Source organism: Somniosus microcephalus, unplaced genomic scaffold (assembly GCF_052327205.1).
Source record: "Somniosus microcephalus isolate GS21.2 unplaced genomic scaffold, FLI_Smic_1.0 unresolved_chr7, whole genome shotgun sequence".
NCBI lineage: Eukaryota > Metazoa > Chordata > Chondrichthyes > Squaliformes > Somniosidae > Somniosus > Somniosus microcephalus.
Window position 1 is genome coordinate 2448002 of NW_028225185.1, and position 24829 is coordinate 2472830.

Consider the following 24829-nt stretch of genomic DNA (forward strand, 5'->3'; position numbering starts at 1 on the left):
CCCGTACCCGAGTGAGAGTCAGCACCTTCAGGAGAGGAGGGGACCCGTACCCCAGTGAGAGTCAGCACCTTCAGGAGAGGAGGGGACCCGTACCCCAGTGAGAGTCAGCACCTTCAGGAGAGGAGGGGACCCGTACCCCAGTGAGAGTCGGCACCTTCAGGAGAGGAGGGGCCCCATACCCCAGTGAGAGTCAGCACCTTCAGGAGAGGAGGGGACCCGTACCCCAGTGAGAGTCAGCACCTTCAGGAGAGGAGGGGACCCGTACCCCAGTGAGAGTCGGCACCTTCAGGAGAGGAGGGGACCCGTACCCCAGTGAGAGTCAGCACCTTCAGGAGAGGAGGGGACCCGTACCCCAGTGAGAGTCAGCACCTTCAGGAGAGGAGGGGACCCGTACCCCAGTGAGAGTCGGCACCTTCAGGAGAGGAGGGGACCCGTAACCCAGTGAGAGTCGGCATCTTCAGGAGAGGACGGGACCCGTACCCCAGTGAGAGTCAGCACCTTCAGGAGAGGAGGGGACCCGTACCCCAGTGAGAGTCAGCACCTTCAGGATAGGAGGGGACCCGTACCCCAGTGAGAGTCGGCACCTTCAGGAGAGGACGGGACCCGTACCCCAGTGAGAGTCAGCACCTTCAGGAGAGGAGGGGACCCGTACCTCAGTGAGAGTCAGCACCTTCAGGAGAGGAGGGGACCCGTACCCCAGTGAGAGTCAGCACCTTCAGGAGAGGAGGGGACCCGTACCCCAGTGAGAGTCAGCACCTTCAGGAGAGGACGGGACCCGTACCCCAGTGAGAGTCGGCACCTTCAGGAGAGGACGGGACCCGTACCCCAGTGAGAGTCAGCACCTTCAGGAGAGATGGGGACAGATTCATTAAAGCTGGGAGATTGAATTTATTGTCTATATTTTCTCTCCCGTGCTCTTTAAACATGGCGGTGCTGTGGCGCTGGGTCAGGTGTTCACACTGTTAAGGACGGCGCAAGATTCAGCTCCGCCATCTCTCGCGTGTCGAGTTTACAGTCTGTCCCACCGCGTTTGTGAACCACAGGCGTATCTTGCAGTCCATCATCTTATGTGGCGTATTTGCATTTTCAGAAAGCATTCGATAAGGTGCCACACAAGGGGGTAATTACACAAAATTAGAGCTCATGGGATTGGGGGTAATATACCAGCATGGATTGAGGATTGGTTAACGGACAGAAAACAGAGAGTAGGGATAAACGGGTCATTTTCAGGTTGGCAGGCTGTAACTAGTGGGGTACCGCAAGGATCAGTGTTGGGGCCTCAGCTATTCACAATCTATATTAATGACTTAGATGAGGGGGCCGAGTGTAATGTATCCAAGTTTGCTGAGGATACAAAGCTAGGTGGGAAAGTAAGTTGTGAGGCTGCTGTGTGAGGCAAGGGAGGAGATTGCAGGGGCTCGGACACAAATTTTCAGAACCTCTCTGGCCACAGGGGATGTGCCAGAGGACTAGAGAACAGCTAACGTAGTACCATTATTCAAGAAGGGTAGTGGGGATAAACCAGGGAATTACAGGCCAGTGAGCCTCACATCAGTGGTAGGGAAATTATTGGAAAAAATTCTGAGGGACAGAATTAGTCTCCACTTGGGAGAGGCAAGGATTAATCAGGGATAGTCAGCATGGCTTTGTCAGGGGGAGATCATGTCTAACCAATTTGATTGAATTTTTCGAGGGGTTGACTAGGTGTGTGGATGAGGGTTGTGCAGTTGATGTAGTCGACATGGACTTCAGTAAGGCTTTTGACAAAGTCCCACATGGGAGATTGGTCAAGTCGGTGAGAGCCCATGGGATCCAGGGCAATTTGGCACATTGGATCCAAAATTGGCTTCGTGGCAGGAGGCAGAGGGTGATGGTCGAAGGTTGTTTTTGTGACTGGAAGCCTGTGTCCAGTGGTGTACCGCAGGGATTGGTGTTGGGTCCCTTGCTGTTTGTAGTGTACATTAATGATTTAGATATGAACGTAGGAGGTATGATCAGGAAGTTCGCAGATGACACGAAAATTGGTGGGGTGGTAAATAGTGAGGAGGGAAGCCTCAGGCTACAGGACAATATAGACGGGTTGGTTAGATGGGCAGAACAGTGGCAAATGGAATTTAACCCTGAAAAGTGAGAGGTGATGCATTTTGGGAGGACTAACAAGGCAAGGGAATACACAGTGAATGGTAGGACCCTAGGAAGGACAGAGGATCAGAGGGACCTTGGTGTGCATGTACATAGATCCCTGAAGGCAGCAGGACAGGTAGATAAGGTAGTTAAAAAGGCATATGGGATACTTGCCTTCATTAGCCGAGGCATAGAATATAAGAGCAGGGAGGTTATGATGGAGCTGTACAAAACGCTAGTTAGGCCACAGCTGGAATACTGTGTGCAGTTCTGGTCGTCACACTATAGGAAGGATGTGATTGCATTGGAGAGGGTGCAGAGGAGATTCACCAGGATGTTACCTGGGCTGGAGCACTTCAGCTATGAAGAGAGACTGGACAGGCTGGGGTTGTTTTCCTTAGAGCAGAGAAGGCTGAGGGGGGACCTGATTGAGGTGTACAAAATGATGAGGGGCATAGATAGGGTAGATAGAAAGGAACTTTTCCCCTTAGTAGAGGGGTCAATAACCAGGGGGCATAGTTTCAAGGTAAGGGGCAGGAGGTTTAGAGGGGATTTGAGGAAAAACTTTTTCACCCAGAGGGTGGGTGGAATCTGTAACTCACTGCCTGAAAGGGTGGTAGAGGCAGGAACCCTCACAACATTCAAGAAGCATTTAGATGAGCATTTGAAACGCCATAGCATACAAGGCTACGGACCAAGTGCTGGAAAATGGGATTAGATTAGACGGGGCCTGATGGCCGGCGCGGACACGATGGGCCGAAGGGCCCTTTTCTGTGCTGTATTACTCTATGAGGACGCAAAGACCCTGCAAAGGGATATAGACAGGCTAAGTGAGTGGGCAAGAACATGGCAGATGGAATATAATGTGGAGAAATGTGAAGTTATCCACTTTGGTAGGAAAATTAGAAAGGCAGAGGTGGTGAGAGATTGGGAAATGTTGGTGTTGAGGGACCTGGGTGTCCTTGTACACGAATTACTGAAAGTTAACATGCAGGTACAGCAAGCAATTAGGAAAGCAAATGATATGTTGGCCTTTATTACAAGAGGATTTGAGTATAAGAGTAAAGACGTCTTACTGCAATTATATAGGGCCCTGGTGAGACCACACCTGGAGTACTGTGTACAGTTTGGGTCTCCTTACCTCAGGAAGGATATACTTGCCATAGAGGGAGTGCAACGAAGGTTCACCAGACTGGTTCCTGGGATGGGGGGATTGTCCTATGAGGAGAGATTGAGTAGACTAGGCCTGTATTCTCTAGAGTTTAGAAGAATGAGAGGTGACCTCATTGAAACATACAAGATTCTGAGGGGGATTGACAGGGTAGATGCTGAGAGGCTGTTTCCCCCTGGCTGGAGAGTCTAGAACCAGGGGTCACAGTCTCAGGATAAGGGGTCGGCCATTTAGGACCGAGATGAGGAGGAATTTCTTCACTCCGAGGGTGGTGAATCTTTGGAATTCTCTGCCCCAGAGGGCTGTGGAAGCTCAGTCGTTGAGTATATTCAGGACAGAGAGCGATAGATTTTTAGATATTAAGGGAAATGGGGGAAATGCGGGAGGGTGAAGTTGAGGTTTTAGATCAGCAATGATTGTATCGAAGGGCCGAATGGCCTACTCCTGCTGCGATTTCTTATGTTCTTATAATGGTCAGACCCACCATCACGTTGCGCTGATTCTCTCTCTGCAGCCACCTGCGAGCACAAGGGGCTTAGGCTGGAGATCGGAGATACTTGGATCAATGAGAATTGTTACCAGTGCATCTGTCTGAACCCCTTTGGGGTGGGCTGCTGTGACAAGTGAGTATAACCCAAACCAGGGGACAGAACAGTGGGTCAGACACTAGCATTCCTCTTCAGCTGCTGGCTGCAAGGGTCCGAATGAAATGGGTTGGAAAGTCTCAGCCCAGTTTCCTGGGAGTGTTTGATGGGACAATGTAGAGGGAGCTTTACTCTGTATCTAACCCCGTGCTGTACCTGCCCTGGGAGTGTTTGATGGGACAGTGTAGAGGGAGCTTTACTCTGTATCTAACCCGTGCTGTACCTGCCCTGGGAGTGTTTGATGGGACAGTGTAGAGGGAGCTTTACTCTGTATCTAACCCGTGCTGTACCTGCCCCGGGAGTGTTTGATGGGACAGTGTAGAGGGAGCTTTACTCTGTATCTAACCCGTGCTGTACCTGCCCTGGGAGTGTTTGATGGGACAGTGTAGAGGGAGCTTTACTCTGTATCTAACCTGTGCTGTACCTGCCCTGGGAGTGTTTGATGGGACAGTGTAGAGGGAGCTTTACTCTGTATCTAACCCGTGCTGTACCTGCCCCGGGAGTGTTTGATGGGACAGTGTAGAGGGAGCTTTACTCTGTATCTAACCCCTGCTGTACCTGCCCTGGGAGTGTTTGATGGGGACAGTGTAGAGGGAGCTTTACTCTGTATCTAACCCGTGCTGTACCTGCCCTGGGAGTGTTTGATGGGACAGTGTAGAGGGTGCTTTACTCTGTATCTAACCCATGCTGTACCTGCCCTGGGAGTGTTTGATGGGACAGTGTAGAGGGAGCTTTACTCTGTATCTAACTCGTGCTGTACCTGCCCTGGGAGTGTTTGATGGGCCAGTGTAGAGGGAGCTTTACTCTGTATCTAACCCGTGCTGTACGTGCCCTGGGAGTGTTTGATGGGACAGTGTAGAGGGAGCTTTACTCTGTATCTAACCCGTGCTGTACCTGCCCTGGGAGTGTTTGATGGGACAGTGTAGAGGGAGCTTTACTCTGTATCTAACCCGTGCTGTACCTGCTCTGGGAGTGTTTGATGGGACAGTATAGAGGGAGCTTTACTCTGTATCTAACCCGTGCTGTACCTGCCCTGGGAGTGTTTGATGGGCCAGTGTAGAGGGAGCTTTACTCTGTATCTAACCCGTGCTGTACCTGCCCTGGGAGTGTTTGATGGGAAAGTGTAGAGGGAGCTTTACTCTGTATCTAACCCGTGCTCTACCTGCCCTGGGAGTGTTTGATGGGACAGTGTAGAGGGAGCTTTACTCTGTATCTAACCTGTGCTGTACCTGCCCTGGGAGTGTTTGATGGGGACAGTGTAGAGGGAGCTTTACTCTGTATCTAACCCTGTGCTGTACCTGCCCTGGGAGTGTTTGATGGGACAGTGTAGAGGGAGCTTTACTCTGTATCTAACCCGTGCTGTACCTGCCCTGGGAGTGTTTGATGGGACAGTGTAGAGGGAGCTTTACTCTGTATCTAACCCGTGCTGTACCTGCCCTGGGAGTGTTTGATGGGACAGTGTAGAGGGAGCTTTACTCTGTATCTAACCCGTGCTGTACCTGCCCTGGGAGTGTTTGATGGGACAGTGTAGAGGGAGCTTTACTCTGTATCTAACCCGTGCTGTACCTGCCCTGGGTTTGTTTGATGGCACAGTGTAGAGGGAGCTTTACTCTGTATCTAACCCGTGCTGTACCTGTCCTGGGAGTGTTTGATGGGACAGGGTAGAGGGAGCTTTACTCTGTATCTAACCCGTGCTGTACCTGCCCTGGGAGTGTTTGATGGGACAGTGTAGAGGGAGCTTTACTCTGTATCTAACCCGTGCTGTACCTGCCCTGGGAGTGTTTGATGGGACAGTGTAGAGGGAGCTTTACTCTGTATCTAAGCCGTGCGGTACCTGCCCTGGGAGTGTTTGATGGGGTCACTGTAGAGGGAGCTTTACTCTGTATCTAACCCCGTGCTGTACCAGCCCTGGGAGTGTTTGATGGGACAGTGTAGAGGGAGCTTTACTCTGTATCTAACCTGTGCTGTACCTGCCCTGGGAGTGTTTGATGGGACAGTGTAGAGGGAGCTTTACTCTGTATCTACCCCGTGCTGTACCTGCCCTGGGAGTGTTTGATGGGACAGTGTAGAGGGAGCTTTACTCTGTATCTAACTGTAACAGAGTCTCACTGTCTGTGTTCCCTCACAGTGTGCAACAGCCAGTCGATTACCCAGAATGGTGTGAAGTGATCCAGAGACCCAACTCCTGCCGGCTGGCAGTTGTCATGAAGGCCAATCGCAGGATCCCGTGCATCGGCAAAACTACCATGGGCCGCCTGCAGCTCCAGAGTGGGCGCAAGGAAGAGAACGACCCCTTCTTCTAGCAACTGAGACCCCGGGGAGGGGAGGGGGGCACAGTAATTCCTCTCTTCCCCCCCCCCAGTACCTCCCCAATCACATGTGAATTGTATAGTTTGGTGTTTGGATTCTGTTACATATCCCTGGGCCTCCTCATCTCTCCCCAGACCTGCATCTGGATTTCACGTTCAGTCCCAGCTGGACTCGATGTAAAGGGGAAGGGAGTGCACCATTTGGGACCCCTGATTAAGAGGCAGAGTCCATACCCGGTCCCCTTGAAAGGAGGAATGTGGTCGCACCCAGGATGCTGCATATTTAATGCAATGAGATGCTCACATTGCTGCCCAGGGAGTCCGCGGTTCCCGTGTGTGTGATGTTAAGTGAGGTTCTCTGTTTCACCCATAGTTTGTTCCTATCGATGCAATAAAGGAAAATCCCACATTGACATCTCGTTCCGCCTGCTGTCTTGTCACGGGCTGCTCGAAACTCTTAATGGAGATTATTAAACGTTCTGGGAGAGTGGCCCAATGGATACGGCCTGGTGTGGATCTGAGCCACACCCAGCCAGGCGAAACCCGGCCTCCAATTCTGGGCTCTGCTGATCTCCGCCGGAGCAGCAATGGGGCAATGAGATGGCGGCAGGACCTCTGCTACCAAACTTCGAACCACCTGCATTTAAGGGGAAGTTCGATATACAGGAGGGAGAAAGGAATAGACGGATAGGCTGGTCGGGCGAAATGGTGGGAGGAGGCTCGAGTGGACCAGTTGGGCTGAATGGCCTCTTTCTGTCCTGTGCATTCTCAAACTCGTGATTGGTAGGAGCTGGAGAGGCTTTGAGGAATCGGCGGGGCAGCCCCTCTCCTGCTCTGGAAGCCACAGCATTTAACCCGTGTTGTACCTACCCTGCGAGTGTTTGATGGGACAGTGCAGAGGGAGCTTTACTCTGTATCTACCCCGTGCTGTACCTGCCCTGGGAGTGTTTGATGGGACAGTGTAGAGGGAGATTTACTCTGTATCTAACCCGTGCTGTACCTGCCCTGGGAGTGTTTGATGGGACAGTGCAGAGGGAGCTTTACTCTGTATCTAACCCGTGCTGTACCTGCCCTGGGAGTGTTTGATGGGGACAGTGTAGAGGGAGCTTTACTCTGTATCTAACCCGTGCTGTACCTGTCCTGGGAGTGTTTGATGGGACAGTGTAGAGGGAGCTTTACTCTGTATCTAACCCGTGCTGTACCTGCCCTGGGAGTGTTTGATGGGACAGTGTAGAGTGAGCTTTACTCTGTATCTAACCCGTGCTGTTCCTGCCCTGGGAGTGTTTGATGGGACAGTGTAGAGGGAGCTTTACTCTGTATCTAACCCGTGCTGTACCTGCCCTGGGAGTGTTTGATGGGACAGTGTAGAGGGAGCTTTACTCTGTATCTAACCCGTGCTGTACCTGCCCTGGGAGTGTTTGATGGGACAGTGTAGAGGGAGCTTTACTCTGTATCTAACCCGTGCTGTACCTGCCCTGGGAGTGTTTGACGGGACAGTGTAGAGGGAGCTTTACTCTGTATCTAACCCGTGCTGTACCTGCCCTGGGAGTGTTTGACGGGACAGTGTAGAGGGAGCTTTACTCTGTATCTAACCCGTGCTGTACCTGCCCTGGGAGTGTTTGACGGGACAGTGTAGAGGGAGCTTGACTCTGTCTCTAACCCGTGCTGTACCTGCCCTGGGAGTGTTTAATGGGACAGTGTAGAGGGAGCTTTACTCTGTATCTAACCCGTGCTGTGTTTGACGGGACAGTGTAGAGGGAGCTTTACTCTGTATCTAACCCATGCTGTACCTGCCCTGGGAGTGTTTGACGGGACAGTGTAGAGGGAGTCACACTCAAGCGGCTCTCACTGTGAGATACCGCTCCTTTCTCTTTCTACACGGTGAAGCTTTATTTGTACATGTCCGGTTTTTAAATATTCAGAGGAACAATGTTTGTGCTGTAACCTGATCGTGCCCCGGCCAGGTGCTGTGCTCCTGGAACCTCAGTCACAGGCTGCAGTAGGTGTGTAACCTGTAACCAGATCCCACCCGGATAAAAGGCTCACTACGCTGGCACATTAGAGGCTTCTCGGCTCCTCGAACACTAGATCACCAGCAACTGCTGCGACACCCACACCCGGACCCCGTCAGCTGTGATCCAGGACTGAACAAAACCAACCAGGTGTTCGGGATAAAGAAGATGTTTATGAGGTAAATGTGATTTTCAGTCACACTTAAATTATAAGGAAAGGGGACAAGAAAAGGCCACTTTGCTCATCCCTCTAGTCTAGTAACATTCTCATCAAGGCCCATCCCTCTAGTCCCCTAACTCTCCCATCGAAGCCCATCCCTCTCGTCCCCTAACTCTCCCATCGAAGCCCATCCCTCTAGTCTAGTAACATTCCCATCGAGGCCCATCCCTCTAGTCTAGTAACATTCTCATCGAGGTCCATCCCTCTAGTCCCCTAACTCTCCCATCGAAGCCCATCCCTCTCGTCCCCTAACTCTCCCATCGAAGCCCATCCCTCTAGTCTAGTAACATTCCCATCGAGGCCCATCCCTCTAGTCTAGTAACATTCTCATCGAGGCCCATCCCTCTAGTCCCCTAACTCTCCCATCGAAGCCCATCCCTCTAGTCTAGTAACATTCTCATCGAAGCCCATCCCTCTAGTCCCCTAACTCTCCCATCGAAGCCCATCCCTCGAGTACCCTAACTCTCCCATCGAAGCCCATCCCTCGAGTCCCCTAACTCTCCCATCGAAGCCCATCCCTCCAGTCCCCTAACTCTCCCATCGAAGCCCATCCCTCGAGTACCCTAACTCTCCCATCGAAGCCCATCCCTCCAGTCCCCTTACTCTCCCATCGAAGCCCATCCCTCGAGTGCCCTAACTCTCCCATCGAAGCCCATCCCTCCAGTCCCCTAACTCTCCCATCGAAGCCCATCCCTCGAGTACCCTAACTCTCCCATCGAAGCCCATCCCTCTAGTCCCCTAACTCTCCCATCGAAGCCCATCCCTCTAGTCCCCTAACTCTCCCATGGAGGCCCATCCCTCGAGTACCCTAACTCTCCCATCGAAGCCCATCCCTCCAGTCCCCTAACTCTCTCATCGAAGCCCATCCCTCTAGTCCCCTAACTCTCCCATCGAGGCCCATCCCTCTAGTCCCCTAACTCTCCCATCGAAGCCCATCCCTCTAGTCCCCTAACTCTCCCATCGAAGCCCATCCCTCGAGTACCCTAACTCTCCCATGGAGGCCCATCCCTCCAGTCCCCTAACTCTCCCATCGAAGCCCATCCCTCCAGTCCCCTAACTCTCCCATGGAAGCCCATCCCTCCAGTCCCCTAACTCTCCCATGGAAGCCCATCCCTCTAGTCCCCTAACTCTCCCATCGAAGCCCATCCCTCCAGTCCCCTAACTCGCCCATGGAAGCCCATCCCTCTAGTCCCCTAACTCTCCCATCGAAGCCCATCCCTCCAGTCCCCTAACTCGCCCATGGAAGCCCATCCCTCCAGTCCCCTAACGCTCCCATCGAAGCCCATCCCTCTAGTCCCCTAACTCTCCCATCGAAGCCCATCCCTCTAGTCCCCTAACTCTCCCATCGAAGCCCATCCCTCGAGTACCCTAACTCTCCCATGGAGGCCCATCCCTCCAGTCCCCTAACTCTCCCATCGAAGCCCATCCCTCTAGTCCCCTAACACTCCCATCGAAGCCCATCCCTCGAGTACCCTAACTCTCCCATCGAAGCCCATCCCTCGAGTACCCTAACTCTCCCATGGAGGCTCATCCCTCCAGTCCCCTAACTCTCCCATCGAAGCCCATCCCTCTAGTCCCCTAACTCTCCCATCGAGGCCCATCCCTCTAGTCCCCTAACTCGCCCATGGAAGCCCATCCCTCCAGTTCCCTAACTCTCCCATCGAAGCCCATCCCTCTAGTCCCCTAACTCTCCCATCGAAGCCCATCCCTCGAGTACCCTAACTCTCCCATGGAGGCCCGTCCCTCCAGTCCCCTAACTCTCCCATCGAAGTCCATCCCTCTAGTCCCCTAACTCTCCCATCGAAGCCCATCCCTCGAGTACCCTAACTCTCCCATGGAGGCCCATCCCTCCAGTCCCCTAACTCTCCCATCGAAGCCCATCCCTCTAGTCCCCTAACTCTCCCATCGAGGCCCATCCCTCCAGTCCCCTAACTCTCCCATCGAAGCCCATCCCTCCAGTCCCCTAACTCTCCCATCGAAGCCCATCCCTCCAGTCCCCTAACTCTCCCATGGAGGCCCATCCCTCCAGTCCCCTAACTCTCCCATCGAAGCCCATCCCTCTAGTCCCCTAACTCTCCCATCGAAGCCCATCCCTCCAGTCCCCTAACTCTCCCATCGAAGCCCATCCCTCCAGTCCCCTAACTCTCCCATCGAAGCCCATCCCTCTAGTCCCCTAACTCTCCCATCGAGGCCCATCCCTCCAGTCCCCTAACTCTCCCATCGAAGCCCATCCCTCTAGTCCCCTAACTCTCCCATCGAGGCCCATCCCTCTAGTCCCCTAACTCTCCCATCGAGGCCCATCCCTCCAGTCCCCTAACTCTCCCATCGAGGCCCATCCCTCCAGTCCCCTAACTCTCCCATCGAAGCCCATCCCTCTAGTCCCCTAACTCTCCCATCGAAGCCCATCCCTCCAGTCCCCTAACTCTCCCATCGAAGCCCATCCCTCTAGTCCCCTAACTCTCCCATCGAAGCCCATCCCTCCAGTCCCCTAACTCTCCCATCGAAGCCCATCCCTCCAGTCCCCTAACTCTCCCATCGAAGCCCATCCCTCCAGTCCCCTAACTCTCCCATCGAAGTCCATCCCTCTATAAAAATTTGGGGGGTTGGAGTGAATTTCAACGGGTGACAGAATGTGGAAATAATTACCAGGGAAGAGATAACTTTTATAAAAGGGGTTAAGAGGCAACTAGAGGTGATTCTGGAGAGAGATACTGGGGCTGAGGGATATATCGTGAGAAGGAGGGTCTGGGGTATACGGTGGAGAATTCGGGGGTGACAGTAGGTTACGGGGGTTCAGAGTTGGGTATATGCTGGGGTCAGGTCTGTTTTTTTTTATTTTTTGGGAGGTCGGGGCTGGTTTTGGGGTATTTTGGGGGTCGGGGCTGGTTTTGGGGTATTTTGGGGGTCGGGGCTGGTTTTGGGGTATTTCAGGGGGTCGGGGATGGTTTTGGGGTATTTCGGGGGGTCGGGGCTGGTTTTGGGGTATTTCAGGGGGTCGGGGCTGGTTTTGGGGTATTTTGGAGGGTCGGGGCCGGTTTTGGGGTATTTTGGGTGGTCGGGGCTGATTTTGGGGGGTCGGGGCCAGTTTGGGGGTATTTTGGGGTGTCGGGGCCGGTTTGGGGATATTTTGGGGGGTCGGGGCTGATTTTGGGGGGGTCGGGGCCAGTTTGGGGGTATTTTGGGGGTCGGGGCTGGTTTTGGGGTATTTTGGGGGGCTTGGGTCGGTTTTGGGGTATTTTGGGGAGGTCGGGGCCAGTTTGGGGGTATTTTGGGGGGTCGGGGCCGGTTTGGGGGTATTTTGGGGGGTCGGGGCCGGTTTTGGGGTATTTCGGGGGGTCGGGGCCGGTTTTGGGGTATTTCGGGGGGTCGGGGCCGGTTTTGGGGTATTTCGGGGGGTCGGGGCCGGTTTGGGGGTATTTTGGGGGGGTCGGGGCTGGTTTTGGGGTATTTTGTGGGGTCGGGGCTGGTTTTGGGGTATTTTGGGGGGTCGAGGCTGGTTTCGGGGTATTTTGGGGGGTCGGGACTGGTTTTGGGGTATTTTGGGGGGTCGGGGAAGGTTTTGGGGTATTTCGGGGGGGGTCGGGGCTGGTTTTATGGTATTTTGGGGGGTCGGGGCTGGTTTTGGGGGGTCGAGGCCGGTTTTGGGGTATTTTGGGGGGTCGAGGCCGGTTTTGGGGTATTTTGGGGGGTCGGGGCCGGTTTTCGGGTATTTCGGGGGGTCGGGGCCGGTTTTGAGGCATTTTGGGGGGTCGTGGCCGGTTTTGGGGCATTTTGGGGGTCGGGGCCGGTTTTGGGGTATTTTGGGGGGTATTTGGCTGGTTTCGTGGTATTTTGGGGGGTCGGGGCTGGTTTTGGGGTATTTTGGGGGGTATTTGGCTGGTTTTGGGGTATTTTGGGGGGTCGGGGCTGGTTTTAGGGTATTTTGGGGGGTCGGGGCTGGTTTTGGGGTATTTTGGGGGGTATTTGGCTGGTTTTGGGGTATTTTGGGGGGTCGGGGCTGGTTTCGTGGTATTTTGGGGGGTCGGGGCCGGTTTTGGGGTATTTTGGGGGGTATTTGGCTGGTTTCGTGGTATTTTGGGGGGTCGGGGCTGGTTTCGTGGTATTTTGGGGGGTCGGGGCTGGTTTTGGGGTATTTTGGGGGGTATTTGGCTGGTTTTGGGGTATTTTGGGGGGTCGGGGCTGGTTTCGTGGTATTTTGGGGGGTCGGGGCCGGTTTTGGGGTATTTTGGGGGGTATTTGGCTGGTTTCGTGGTATTTTGGGGGGTCGGGGCTGGTTTCGTGGTATTTTGGGGGGTCGGGGCTGGTTTTGGGGTATTTTGGGGGGTCGGGGCTGGTTTTGGGGTATTTTGGGGGGTCGGGGCTGGTTTTGGGGGGTCGGGGCCGGTTTTGGGGTATTTTGGGGGGTCAGGGCTGGTTTTGGGGTATTTTGGGGGGTCGGGGCTGGTTTTAGGGTATTTTGGGGGGTCGGGGCTGGTTTTGGGGTATTTGGCTGGTTTTGGGGTATTTTGGGGGGTCGGGGCTGGTTTTGGGGTATTTTGGGGGTATTTGGCTGGTTTTGGGGTATTTTGGGGGGTATTTGGCTGGTTTTGGGGTATTTTGGGGGGTCGGGGCTGGTTTTGGGGTATTTTGGGGGGTATTTGGCTGGTTTTGGGGTATTTTGGGGGGTCGAGGCTGGTTTTGGGGTATTTTTGGGGGTCGGGGCTGGTTTTGGGGTATTTTGGGGGGTATTTGGCTGGTTTTGGGGTATTTTGGGGGGTCGGGGCTGGTTTCGTGGTATTTTGGGGGGTCGGGGCCGGTTTTGGGGTATTTTGGGGGGTATTTGGCTGGTTTCGTGGTATTTTGGGGGGTCGGGGCTGGTTTTGGGGTATTTTGGGGGGTCGGGGCTGGTTTTGGGGTATTTTGGGGGGTCGGGGCTGGTTTTGGGGTATTTTGGGGGGTCGGGGCTGGTTTTGGGGGGTCGGGGCCGGTTTTGGGGTATTTTGGGGGGTCAGGGCTGGTTTTGGGGTATTTTGGGGGGTCGGGGCCGGTTTTAGGGTATTTTGGGGGGTCGGGCTGGTTTTGGGGTATTTGGCTGGTTTTGGGGTATTTTGGGGGGTCGGGGCTGGTTTTGGGGTATTTTGGGGGTATTTGGCTGGTTTTGGGGTATTTTGGGGGGTCGGGGCTGGTTTTGGGGTATTTTGGGGGGTATTTGGCTGGTTTCGTGGTATTTTGGGGGGTCGGGGCTGGTTTTGGGGTATTTTGGGGGGTATTTGGCTGGTTTTGGGGTATTTTGGGGGGTCGGGGCTCGTTTTGGGGTATTTTGGGGGGTATTTGGCTGGTTTTGGGTTATTTTGGGGGGTCGGGGCTGGTTTTGGGGTATTTTGGGGGGTATTTGGCTGGTTTTGGGTTATTTTGGGGGGTCGGGGCTGGTTTTGGGGTATTTTGGGGGGTCGAGGCTGGTTTTGGGGTATTTTGGGGGTTATTTGGCTGGTTTCGTGGTATTTTGGGGGGTCAGGGCTGATTTTGGGGTATTTTGGGGGTTATTTGGCTGGTTTTGGGGTATTTTGGGGGGTCGGGGCTGGTTTTGGGGTATTTTGGGGGTTATTTGGCTGGTTTTGGGGTATTTTGGGGGGTCGGGGCTGGTTTTGGGGTATTTTGGGGGGTATTTGGCTGGTTTTGGGTTATTTTGGGGGGTCGGGGCTGGTTTTGGGCTATTTTGGGGGGTATTTGGCTGGTTTTGGGTTATTTTGGGGGGTCGGGGCTGGTTTTGGGGTATTTTGGGGGGTCGAGGCTGGTTTTGGGGGATTTTCGGGGGTCGGAGCTGGTTTGGGGGTATTTCGGGGGGTCGGGGCTGGTTTTGGGGTATTTCGGGGGGTCGGGGCCGGTTTTGGGGTATTTTGGGGGTCAAAGCCGGTTTTGGGGTATTTTGGGGGGTCGGGGCCGGTTTTGGGGTATTTTGGGGGGTCGGGGCCGGTTTTGGGGCATTTTGGGGATCGGGGCCGGTTTTGAAGTATTTTGGGGGGTCGGGGCCGGTTTTGGGGCATTTTGGGGGTCGGGGCTGGTTTTGGGGTATTTTGGGGGGTATTTGGCTGGTTTTGGGGTATTTTGGGGGGTATTTGGCTGGTTTTGGGGTATTTTGGGGGGTCGGGGCTGGTTTTGGGGTATTTTGGGGGGTATTTGGCTGGTTTTGGGTTATTTTGGGGGGTCGGGGCTGGTTTTGGGCTATTTTGGGGGGTATTTGGCTGGTTTTGGGTTATTTTGGGGGGTCGGGGCTGGTTTTGGGGTATTTTGGGGGGTCGAGGCTGGTTTTGGGGGATTTTGGGGGGTCGGAGCTGGTTTTGGGGTATTTCGGGGGGTCGGGGCTGGTTTTGGGGTATTTCGGGGGGTCGGGGCCGGTTTTGGGGTATTTTGGGGGTCAAAGCCGGTTTTGGGGTATTTTGGGGGGTCGGGGCCGGTTTTGGGGTATTTTGGGGGTCAAAGCCGGTTTTGGGGTATTTTGGGGGTCGGGGCCGGTTTTGGGGTATTTTGTGGGGGTCGGGGCCGGTTTTGGGGTATTTTGGGGGGTCGGGGCCGGTTTTGGGGTATCATGGGGGTCAAAGCCGGTTTTGCGGTATTTTGGGGGTCGGGACCGGTTTTGGGGTATTTTGGGGGGTCAAAGCCGGTTTTGTGGTATTTTGGGGGTCGGGACCGGTTTTGGGGGGTCGGGGCTGGTTTTGGGGTATTTTGGGGGGTATTTGGCTGGTTTGGGGGGTCGAGGCTGGTTTTGGGGTATTTTGGGGGGTATTTGGCTGGTTTGGGTTATTTTGGGGGGTCAGGGCTGGTTTTGGGGTATTTTGGGGGGTATTTGGCTGGTTTTGGGTTATTTTGGGGGGTCGGGGCTGGTTTTGGGGTATTTTGGGGGGTCGGGGCTGGTTTTGGGGTATATTGGGGGTTATTTGGCTGGTTTTGTGGTATTTTGGGGGGGTCGGGGCTCTTTTTGGGGGTTATTTGGCTGGTTTTGGGGTATTTTGGGGGGTCGGGGCTGGTTTTGGGGTATTTTGGGGGTTATTTGGCTGGTTTTGGGGTATTTTGGGGGTCGGGGCTGGTTTTGGGGTATTTTGGGGGGTATTTGGCTGGTTTTGGGTTATTTTGGGGGGTCGGGGCTGGTTTTGTGGTATTTGGCTGGTTTTGGGTTATTTTGGGGGGGTCGGGGCTGGTTTTGGGGTATTTTGGGGGGTCGAGGCTGGTTTTGGGGGATTTTGGGGGGTCGGGGCTGGTTTTGGGGTATTTCGGGGGGTCGGGGCTGGTTTTGGGGTATTTCGGGGGGTCGGGGCAGGTTTGGGGGTATTTTGGGGGGTCAGGGCTGGTTTTGGGGTATTTTGGCGGGCCGTGGCTGCTTTTGGGGTATTTTGTGGTGTTTTGCGCTGATTTTGTGGTATTTTTGTGGGATTTGTCTGGTTTTTGGGATATTTTGTGGTGTTTTGTGCTGATTTTGTGGTATTTTTGTGGGATTTGGCTGGTTTTTGGGATATTTTGTGGTGTTTTGTGCTGGTTTTGGGGTATTTTGGGGGGTTTGTGCTGGTTTTTGGGGTATTTGGCTGGTTTTGGGGATATTTTTGTGGGATTTGTCTGGTTTTTGGGGTAATTTGTGGTGTTTTGTGCTGATTTTGGGGTATTTTTGTGGGATTTGTCTGGTTTTTGGGGTATTTTTGTGGTGTTTTGTGCTGGTTTTAGGGTATTTTTTTGATGGTTTTGGGGTACTTTGGGGGGTCAGGGCTGGTTTTGGGGTATTTTTGTGGTGTTTTTGGGGGGTTTTGTGCTGGTTTTGTGGTATTTTTGTGGTGTTTTGGGGGATTTGTGTTGGTTTTTGTGGCATTTTGGGGGGTTTTGCGGTATTTTGGGGGGGTTGTGCTGGTTTTTGGGGTATTTTTGTGGGATTTGGCTGGTTTTGGGGGTGTTTGTGCTGGTTTTTGGGATATTTTGGGGGGATTTGGCTGGTTTTGGGGTTTTTTGTGGTGTTTTTGGGCCTCAGTCTTTCCCTCACTGACCCGCCGCTTCTCTCTTTCTCTCCGCAGACCGGCCGGAGGATGTTTCCCGGAGCCGCCCCTCTCCTCCTCCTCCTGCTGCTGCTCCTCCCGGGCCCGGGGCTCGGCTGCCCGGCCCAATGCGAGTGTTGGCCTCGGGAGCAGGCGGTGAACTGCTCGGGCCGGCGGCTGGCGGCGGCTCCCCGCGGGATCCCGGCCGGGACCCAGACGCTGGACCTCAGCCGCAACCGGCTGCGCTACCTGGCGCCGGGGGAGGGCGGGGACGGGGGCCCGCTGGCCGGCCTGCCGCCGGGCCTGACCGCCTTGGACCTGCGCCACAACCCGCTGCTGCTGCTGGCCGACGGCGGCCTGAGCTCGGCCGGGCCCGGCCTGCAGCGCCTGGCGCTCGGCTCGCCCTCGCTGGCCTACATCGGGCCGCAGGCTTTCGCCGGGCTGGGCGGCCTGCAGCAGCTGACGCTGGAGGGGGCTTCGATCGGCAGCCTGCCGTCCCAGGCGCTCTCGGCCCTCGCCAACCTGACGGTGTTGCGGCTGCGGCGGCTGCCGGGGGTCGAGTCGGTGCCCGGGGGCTCGCTGCGGGCCTTGCGGCAGCTCCGGGCCTTAGAACTGGACGGTCTGAGCTCGTTAGGCCAACTAGGCCCCGACAGCCTCCTGGGGCTAAATTTGGTCTGGCTGTCCGTCACCCGCTGCAACCTGTCGGCCGTGCCTTACGCCAGCCTGCGCTCTCAGGCCTACCTGCGCTTCCTCAACCTGTCGGACAACCCGATCGCGGCGGTGGCGGGAGGCCGGCTGCAGCACGTGACGCGGCTGCGCGAGCTGCGATTGGCCGGCGCCGCGCTGGTCACCGTGGCGACCACCGCCTTCCGCGGCCTGGTTGGCCTGCAGCTGCTCGACGTCTCGGCCAATGGGCTGGCCAGCCTGGAGGAGGCGGCCTTCCGCTCGGCCGCCGCGCTCCAGGCGCTGGGTTTGGGCGACAACCCGCTGGCCTGCGACTGCCGCCTGCTCTGGCTGGTCCGCCGGGCCCGCCGCTTGCGTTGGCTGGGGCCCCGACCGCCGGAGTGCGCCTCGCCTGAACCGCTGCGAGGCCGGCGGCTGACCGACCCTCAGCTGCCCCGCTCGGCCTTCAGCTGCCGCCGGCCTCGCATCCGCCGCAAGGACGAGCCGAGCCGGCGCCGGGTGCGGGCCAGCGAGGGGCAGGCGGCCATTTTGCGCTGCGACGCCGACGGCCGCCCGCCGCCCGCCATCTTGTGGCTCAACCCCCGGCGCCAGCCGCTGGCGGGGGCCGAGCCCGGCCGACCCACCCCGGCCTCGGGCCCGGCCGCCGGCCGCAGCCTCCTGCTGCCCGACGGCGGCCTGCAGATCGCGCCGCTGGTGCGCGCCGACGCCGGCACCTACCGCTGCGTAGCCCGCAACGCGGCCGGCAACGACACGGCCTGGGTGGAGCTGGAGGTGAGCTCGCTGCCGGCCGACCAGAGGCCGGGCCTGCTGGGCTACACCGCCCTGCTGGGCCTGGGCTCGCCGCTGCAGCCGCGCACCGTGCTGACCGCCGCCTCGCTGGGCCTGGCCTCCTTCCTGGGGGTGGTGGCGCTCTGCTTCTCGCTGCTGTTTATCTGGAGCCGCGGCAGCGGGCCCATCCGGCACAACACCCACATCGACTTCGTGCCCCGCGGCGGCGGGGCGGAAGGAGGAGGAGGAGGCGGCGGGGAAGATGCTGCTAAATTCAGCATGAAGATAGTCTGAGGGGAGCCGGGCCACCCCAGGCCTCGCCTCGCCTCCACCGCAAACACTGGCCAAGGGCCGTCCGGCAGTGCCTCTCCCCCCGGCACCTCGCCTCTCCTCCCCAGGCCTCGCCTCCACCGCAAACACTGGCCAAGGGCCGTCCGGCAGTGCCTCTCCCCCCGGCACCTCGCCTCTCCTCCCCAGGCCTCGCCTCCACCGCAAACACTGGCCAAGGGCCGTCCGGCAGTGCCTCCCACCCCGGCACCTCGCCTCTCCTCCCCAGGCCTCGCCTCCACCGCAAACACTGGCCAAAGGCCGTCCGGCAGTGCCTCCCACCCCGGCGCCTCGCCTCCCCTCCACCGCAAACACTGGCCAAGGGCTGTCCGGCAGTGCCTCCCACCCCGGCACCTCGCCTCCCCTCCACCGCAAACACTGGCCAAGGGCTGTCCGGCAGTGCCTCCCACCCCGGCACCTCGCCTCTCCTTCCCAGGCCTCGCCTCGCCTCCAGCAAACACTGGCCAAGGGCCGTCCGGCAGTGCCTCCCACCCCGGCACCTCGCCTCGCCTCCACCGCAAACACTGGCTAAGGGCCGTCCGGCAGTGCCTCCCACCCCGGCGCCTCCACCGCAAACACTGGCCAAGGGCCGTCCGGCAGTGCCTCCCACCCCCTCGCCTCGCCTCCCCAGGCCTCGCCTCCACCGCAAACACTGGCCAAGGGCCGTCCGGCAGTGTCTCCCACCCCGGCACCTCGCCTGTCCTCCACCGCCCGCAGCCACTGGCCAAGGGTCCCCCGGCACCGCCACCATAAACACTGGCCAAGGGCCGTCCGGCAGTGTCTCCCACCCCGGCACCTCGCCTCTCCTCCACCGTAAACACTGGCCAAGGGCCGTCCGGCAGTGCCTCCCACCCCGGCGCCTCGCCTCGCCTCTCCTCCCCAGGCCTCGCCTCGCCTCCACCGCAAACACTGGCCAAGGGCCAGCCGGCAGTGCCTCCCACCCCGGCGCCTTGCCTCTCCTCCCCAGGTCTCGCCTCGCCTCCACCGCAAACACTGGCCAAGGACCATCCAGCAGTGCCTCCCACCCCGGCACCTCGCCTCGCCTCTCCTCCCCAGGCCTCGCCTCGCCTCCACCGCAAACACTGGCCAAGGGCCGTCCGGCAGTGCCTCCCACCCCGGCACCTCTCCTCGCCTCCCCAGGCCTCCACCGCAAACACTGGCCAAGGGCCGTCCGGCAGTGTCTCCCACCCCGGCACCTCACCTCTCCTGCACCACCCGCAGCCACTGGCCAAGGGTCCCCCAGCACCTCCACCACAAACACTGGCCAAGGGCCGTCCAGCAGTGTCTCCCACCCCGGCGCCTCTCCTCCACCGCCCGCAGCCACTGGCCAAGCCGTCTCCGGCACCTCCACCACAAACACTGGCCAAGGGCCGTCCGGCAGTGTCTCCCACCCCGGCACCTCGCCTCTCCTCCACCACCCGCAGCCACTGGCCAAGGGTCCCCCGGCACCTCCACCATAAACACTGGCCAAGAGCCGTCCGGCAGTGTCCCCCACCCCGGCACCTCGCCTCTCCTCCACCGCCCGCAGCCACTGGCCAAGCCGTCTCCGGCAGCACCTCCCAAACCCGGCACCTTAAACATTCACTCCCTCCACCACCGTGGCTGCAGTGTGTACCATCTACAAGATGCACTGCAGCAACTCGCCAAGGCTTCTTCGGCAGCACCTCCCAAACCCACGGCCTCTCCCACCGACCGAGGACAAAGGACACCGCCACCTCCGAGTCTCACACACACACACACACCAATCCTGACTTGGGAATATAGCCGCCGTCCCTTCATCGTCGCTGGTTCAAAATCCTGGAACCTGGCCCCTCCGCCACAGCTGATCTGCCGTCTAACCCCCCACCTGCCTTTGACCGTATCCAAGCGTTGGTCCCCTTTAAAGGCCGAGACAGGATCTATCTACAAGTCGCCACCTACAAGGCACAAGTCAGGAGTGTGATGGAATACTCTCCACTTGCCTGGATGAGTTGCAGCTCCAACAACACTCAAGAAGCTCGACACCATCCAGGACAAAGCAGCCCGTTTGATCGACACCCCATCCGCCACCGTAAACATCCACTCCCTCCACCACCGGCGCACCGTGGCTGCAGTGTGTACCAGCTACAAGATGCACTGCAGCAACTCGCCAAGGCTTCTTCGGCAGCACCTCCCAAACCCGCGACCTCCACCACCTAGAAGGACAAGGACAAGGGCAGGAGGCGCATGGGAACACCACCACCTCCAAGTTCCCCTCCGAGTCTCTCACGCCAACCCGACTTGAAAATATATCGCCGTTCCTTCATCGTCGCTGGGTCAAAATCCTGGAACTCCCTCCCTAACAGCACTGTGGGAGCACCTTCACCACACGGGACTGCAGCGATTCAAGAAGGCGGCTCACCACCACCTTCTCAAGGACAACTAGGGATGGGCAATAAATGCTGGCATTGCCAGCGACGCCCACATCCCAGGAACGAGTAATTAAAGAAAACAGGAGTAGGCCTTTCAGCCCCTCTGCCATTCAATCAGATCAGGGCTGATCTGCCACCTAACCCCACCTGCCTTTGCCCCAAGCGTTGGTCCCTTAAAGGCTGAGACGGGGAGAAATTATAATGAGGAACCAGGAAATGGCAGAGACTTTAAACAGTATAATATAAGATCATAAGCTTGAGTGTGAAGGAGGAAAAAACAGGGTATTTTCTGCGCAACCTTTGTATTTGCCTTTGTATGATGGGTACAATTTTGAATGTCAAAGAATTCCTGATTGCAAGTAACAAACATTCCAATATTAGATTTTCACTGTCGTGTTTTGACTTTCTTGAACCAATCCTGTTGCTAAGATGTATATAATGAATATATTGAAGAAGGAGATGGATAGATTTCTAGACACAAAAGGCATCAAGGGGTATGGGGAGAGAGCGGGAATATGGTATTGAGATAGAGGATCAGCCATGATCATATTGAATGGCGGAGCAGGCTCGAGGGGCCGAATCCTGCTCCTACGTTTCTAAGATAACGCCAAGAGCTGTTCCAGGCTGTACGCAGCATTAGAGTGCATGGCTGAGAGCTCAAACTCCAGTCTCTGCTCTGTGTAGGCTTGCATTGGATTGTCTTCCACGCTTCGCGTCTGAAGGAGGAAGGAAAGAACCTACAAAAGCCTCATTGCATATAAATGTTCCATCTGGTGGAAGCCTAAGGAATGTCGGGAAATCTTCAGCCGAGGTCTCCTCCCCCACTACCACCACACGAGAACACAAAATATAAAGCAATAAGCTAGGATTGCGGAAAAAATGTTCGGAAATAAAATCTGATATTTAAAATTGTCCATATGAATAGTCCCAACATTTTTATTATTTCAAAATACCATTAAGAACATCAGGAGCAGGAGTCGGCCATTCGGCCCCTCGAGCCTACTCCGCCATTCAGTAAGATCATGGCTGATCTAATCTGGGCCTCAACTCCACTTCCCTGCCCGCTCCCCATAACCCTCGACTCCCCTGTTGCTCAAATCTCTGTCTATCTCCGGCTTAAATATATTCAGTGACCCAGACTCCACAGCTCTCTGGGGCAGAGAATTCCAAAGATTCACGACCCTCCGAGAAGAAATTCCTCCTCATCTCCGTCTTAAATGGGTGCCCCCTTATCCTGAAACTATGCCCCCTTGTTCTAGATTCCCCCACGAGGGGAAACATCCTCTCAACATCTACCCTGTCCAACCCCCTCAGAATCTTCTATGTTTCAATAAGATCACCTCTCATTCTTCTAAACTCCAATGAGTATCGGCTCAACCTTTCCTCATAAGACAACCCCTTCAACTCAGGAATCAACCTCGTGAATATTTTGTATCTGTCTTCACCATAGAAAAGATAAAAAAAGTAAAGCAGAAATAGCAGGGAACCAAGGGGCTAATGAGAGCGAGGAACTGAAAGTAATTAATATCAGTAGAACGTAGGAACCTTGAGAAACTAATGGGACTAAAAGCCGACAAATCCCCTGGACCCGACGGCCTGCATCCTAGGGTTCTAAAAGAGGTGGCTGAAGAGATAGTGGATGCATTGGTTGTGATCTTCCAAAATTCCCTAGATTCTAGAACGGTCCCAGCAGATTGGAAGGTCGCAAATATAACCCTACTGTTCAAGAAAGGAGGGAGAGAGAAAACCGGGAACTACAGGCCAGTTAGCCTGACCTCTGTCATCAGGAAAATGCTGGAATCCATTGTTAAGGCAGTGGTAACAGGGCACTTAGAACATCAGAATATGATTAGGCAGAGTCGACATGCTTTTATCAAAGGGAAATCGTGTTCTTTGAGGATGTAACTAGCAGGGTAGATAAAGGGGAACCAGTGGATGTACTATATTTGGATTTCCAAAAGGTATTCGCTAAGGTGCCACATAAAAGGTTGCTAAGCAAGATTAGGGCTCATGGGGTTGGATGGAGAATTGGTTAACAGACAGAAAACAGAGTAGGGATAAACGGGTCATTTTCAGGTTGGCAGGCTGTAACTAGTGGGGTGCCACAAGATCAGTGTTGGGGCCTCAGCTATTTACGATCTATATTCATGACCCAGATGAAGGGACCGAGTGTAATGTATCCAAGTTTGCTGACAATAAAAGCTAGGTGGAAAAGTAAACTGTGAGGAGGATGCAAAGAGCTTGCAAAGGGATATAGATAGACTGAGTGGGCAGTAAGGTGGCAGATGGAGTGTAATGTGGGGAAATGTGAGGTTATTCACTTTGGTAGGAAGAATAGAAAAACTATTTTTTAAATGGTGAGAAACTTTCAAATGTTGGTGCTCAGAGAGATTTGTGTGTCCTCGTGCAAGAAACACAGAAAGCTAGCATGCAGGTACAGCAAGCATTAAGGAAGGCAAATGGCATGTTGGCCTTTATTGCAAGGGGTTGGAGTATAAGAGTGAGGAAGTCTTGCTACAATTGTACAGGGTCTTGGTGAGACCACACCTGGAGTACTGGGCACAGTTTGGGTCTCCTTATCTAAGGAAGGATATACTTGCCTTGGAGGCGGTGCAACGAAGGTTCACTAGATTGATTCCTGGGATGAGAGGGCTGTCCTATGATGAGAGATTGTGTAGATTGGGCCGATACTCTCTGGAGTTTAGAAGAATGAGAGGTGATCTCATTGAAACATACAAGATTCTGAGGGGGATTGACAGGGTAGATGCTGAGAGGCTGTTTCCCCCCTGGCTGGAGAGTCTAGAACTAGGGGTCACAGTCTCAGGATAAGGGGTCGGCCATTGAGGACTGAGATGAGGAGGAATCTCTTCACTCAGAGGGCGGTGAATCTTTGGAATTCTCTACCCCAGAGGGCTGTGGAGGCTCAGTCGTTGAGTATATTCAAGGCCGAGATCGATAGATTTTTGGACTCTCGGGGAATTGAGGGATATGGGGATCGGGCGGGAAAGTGGAGTTGAGGTCGATGATCAGCCGCGATCTTATTGAATGGCGGAGCAGGCTCGAGGGGCCGACTCCTGCTCCTCCTATTTCTTACGTTCTTATTCTCACCATTCACTGGGCAAAGAAGTTTCTCCTGAATTCCCGATTGGATTTATTAGTGACCATCTTATATTTATTTATGGCCCCCTAGTTGTGGTCTCCCCCACATGTGAAAGCATCAGCCGTATCGAACCTTTTCTGTGTGCTTTTGTTGTCATGAGATCCGCACTCTGCAGTGCTGGGCTGGTGTAAGTTAGTGTAAAACCAAGAGTGAAGGAGATGTGGGGGTGGTGGGGACTTGATGTAACAGCCTTTTACCTGATATTAAAACGCGAGACTGTTGTAAGGAAGTTAGGGAGGATCCAGGGAGCTAATCGCACTGCGACCACAATTCAACCACTGTAACGCAAGTTCTCCTGCAGCCTATGTATTGTGTGTGTTCTCTCTATCATTTCCTACGATAAAATCTGTAAAACAAAGACTGCGTTTAAATCCTTAATTCCTGGCACAGGGGCAGCTGCTGGTGTCTCTCGCAGTATTAATCCGTTTGTGTGTGGTAGAGCGCGCACGCCCACAGAAATGTCGGCTCCCTGCGAGTCGGCTGCCCTGGGATCTTGTCCAACTATTCTTCATGTGCGTGTGCCCTGAGGGCAGGACTCCCCAGCAATGACACGAGCAAACGTGGGAAGGCAATAAATCCGGGAGATGCCTCACACGCTCCCTGCTCTCCCCTGCCACTTTCAGGAAGGGACAAAAGACACTGATATTACTGTACCTGTGGCTCAGTGGGTAGCACACTCGCCTCTGAGTCAGATGGTTCGAGTCCCACTCCAGGGACTTGAGCACAGAAAGCTAAGCTGACACTCCAGTGCAGTGCGGAGGGAATGCCGCACTGTCGGAGAGGTAGTACTGAGGGAGCGCCGCACTGTCGGAGGGGCGGTACTGAGGGAGCGCCGCACTGTCAGAGGGGCGGTACTGAGGGAGCGCCGCACTGTCGGTGGGGCGGTACTGAGGGAGTGCCGCACTGTCAGAGGGGCGGAACTGAGGGAGCGCCGCACTGTCAGAGGGGCGGTACTGAGGGAGCGCCGCACTGTCGGAGGGGCGGTACTGAGGGAGCGCCGCACTGTCGGAGGGGCAGCACTGAGGG

At 55.6% G+C, this 24829-nt stretch overlaps 2 protein-coding genes across 2 annotated transcripts in view; both read left to right on the forward strand.

Annotated features, from left to right (window-relative positions):
* LOC147086371 (prostate-associated microseminoprotein-like) overlaps nt 1-6661 on the forward strand; it is a 66001-nt gene extending 59340 nt beyond the window's left edge. Inside the window, exons 2-3 of the mRNA XM_085978430.1 lie at nt 3810-3918; nt 6068-6661. Coding sequence (XP_085834556.1) covers nt 3810-3918; nt 6068-6242 — 284 coding nt within the window. The 3' untranslated portion in view covers nt 6243-6661. The remainder of the gene's footprint in view (nt 1-3809; nt 3919-6067) is intronic.
* A 9682-nt stretch (nt 6662-16343) lies between these two features.
* Nucleotides 16344-24161, forward strand: LOC147086372 (leucine-rich repeat and immunoglobulin-like domain containing-NOGO receptor-interacting protein 4). Its single transcript, XM_085978431.1, has one exon. It carries the CDS (start codon nt 16526-16528, stop codon nt 18218-18220), a length of 1695 nt encoding a protein of 564 aa, XP_085834557.1. The 5' UTR covers nt 16344-16525; the 3' UTR covers nt 18221-24161.
* Nucleotides 24162-24829: the final 668 nt, after the last annotated feature.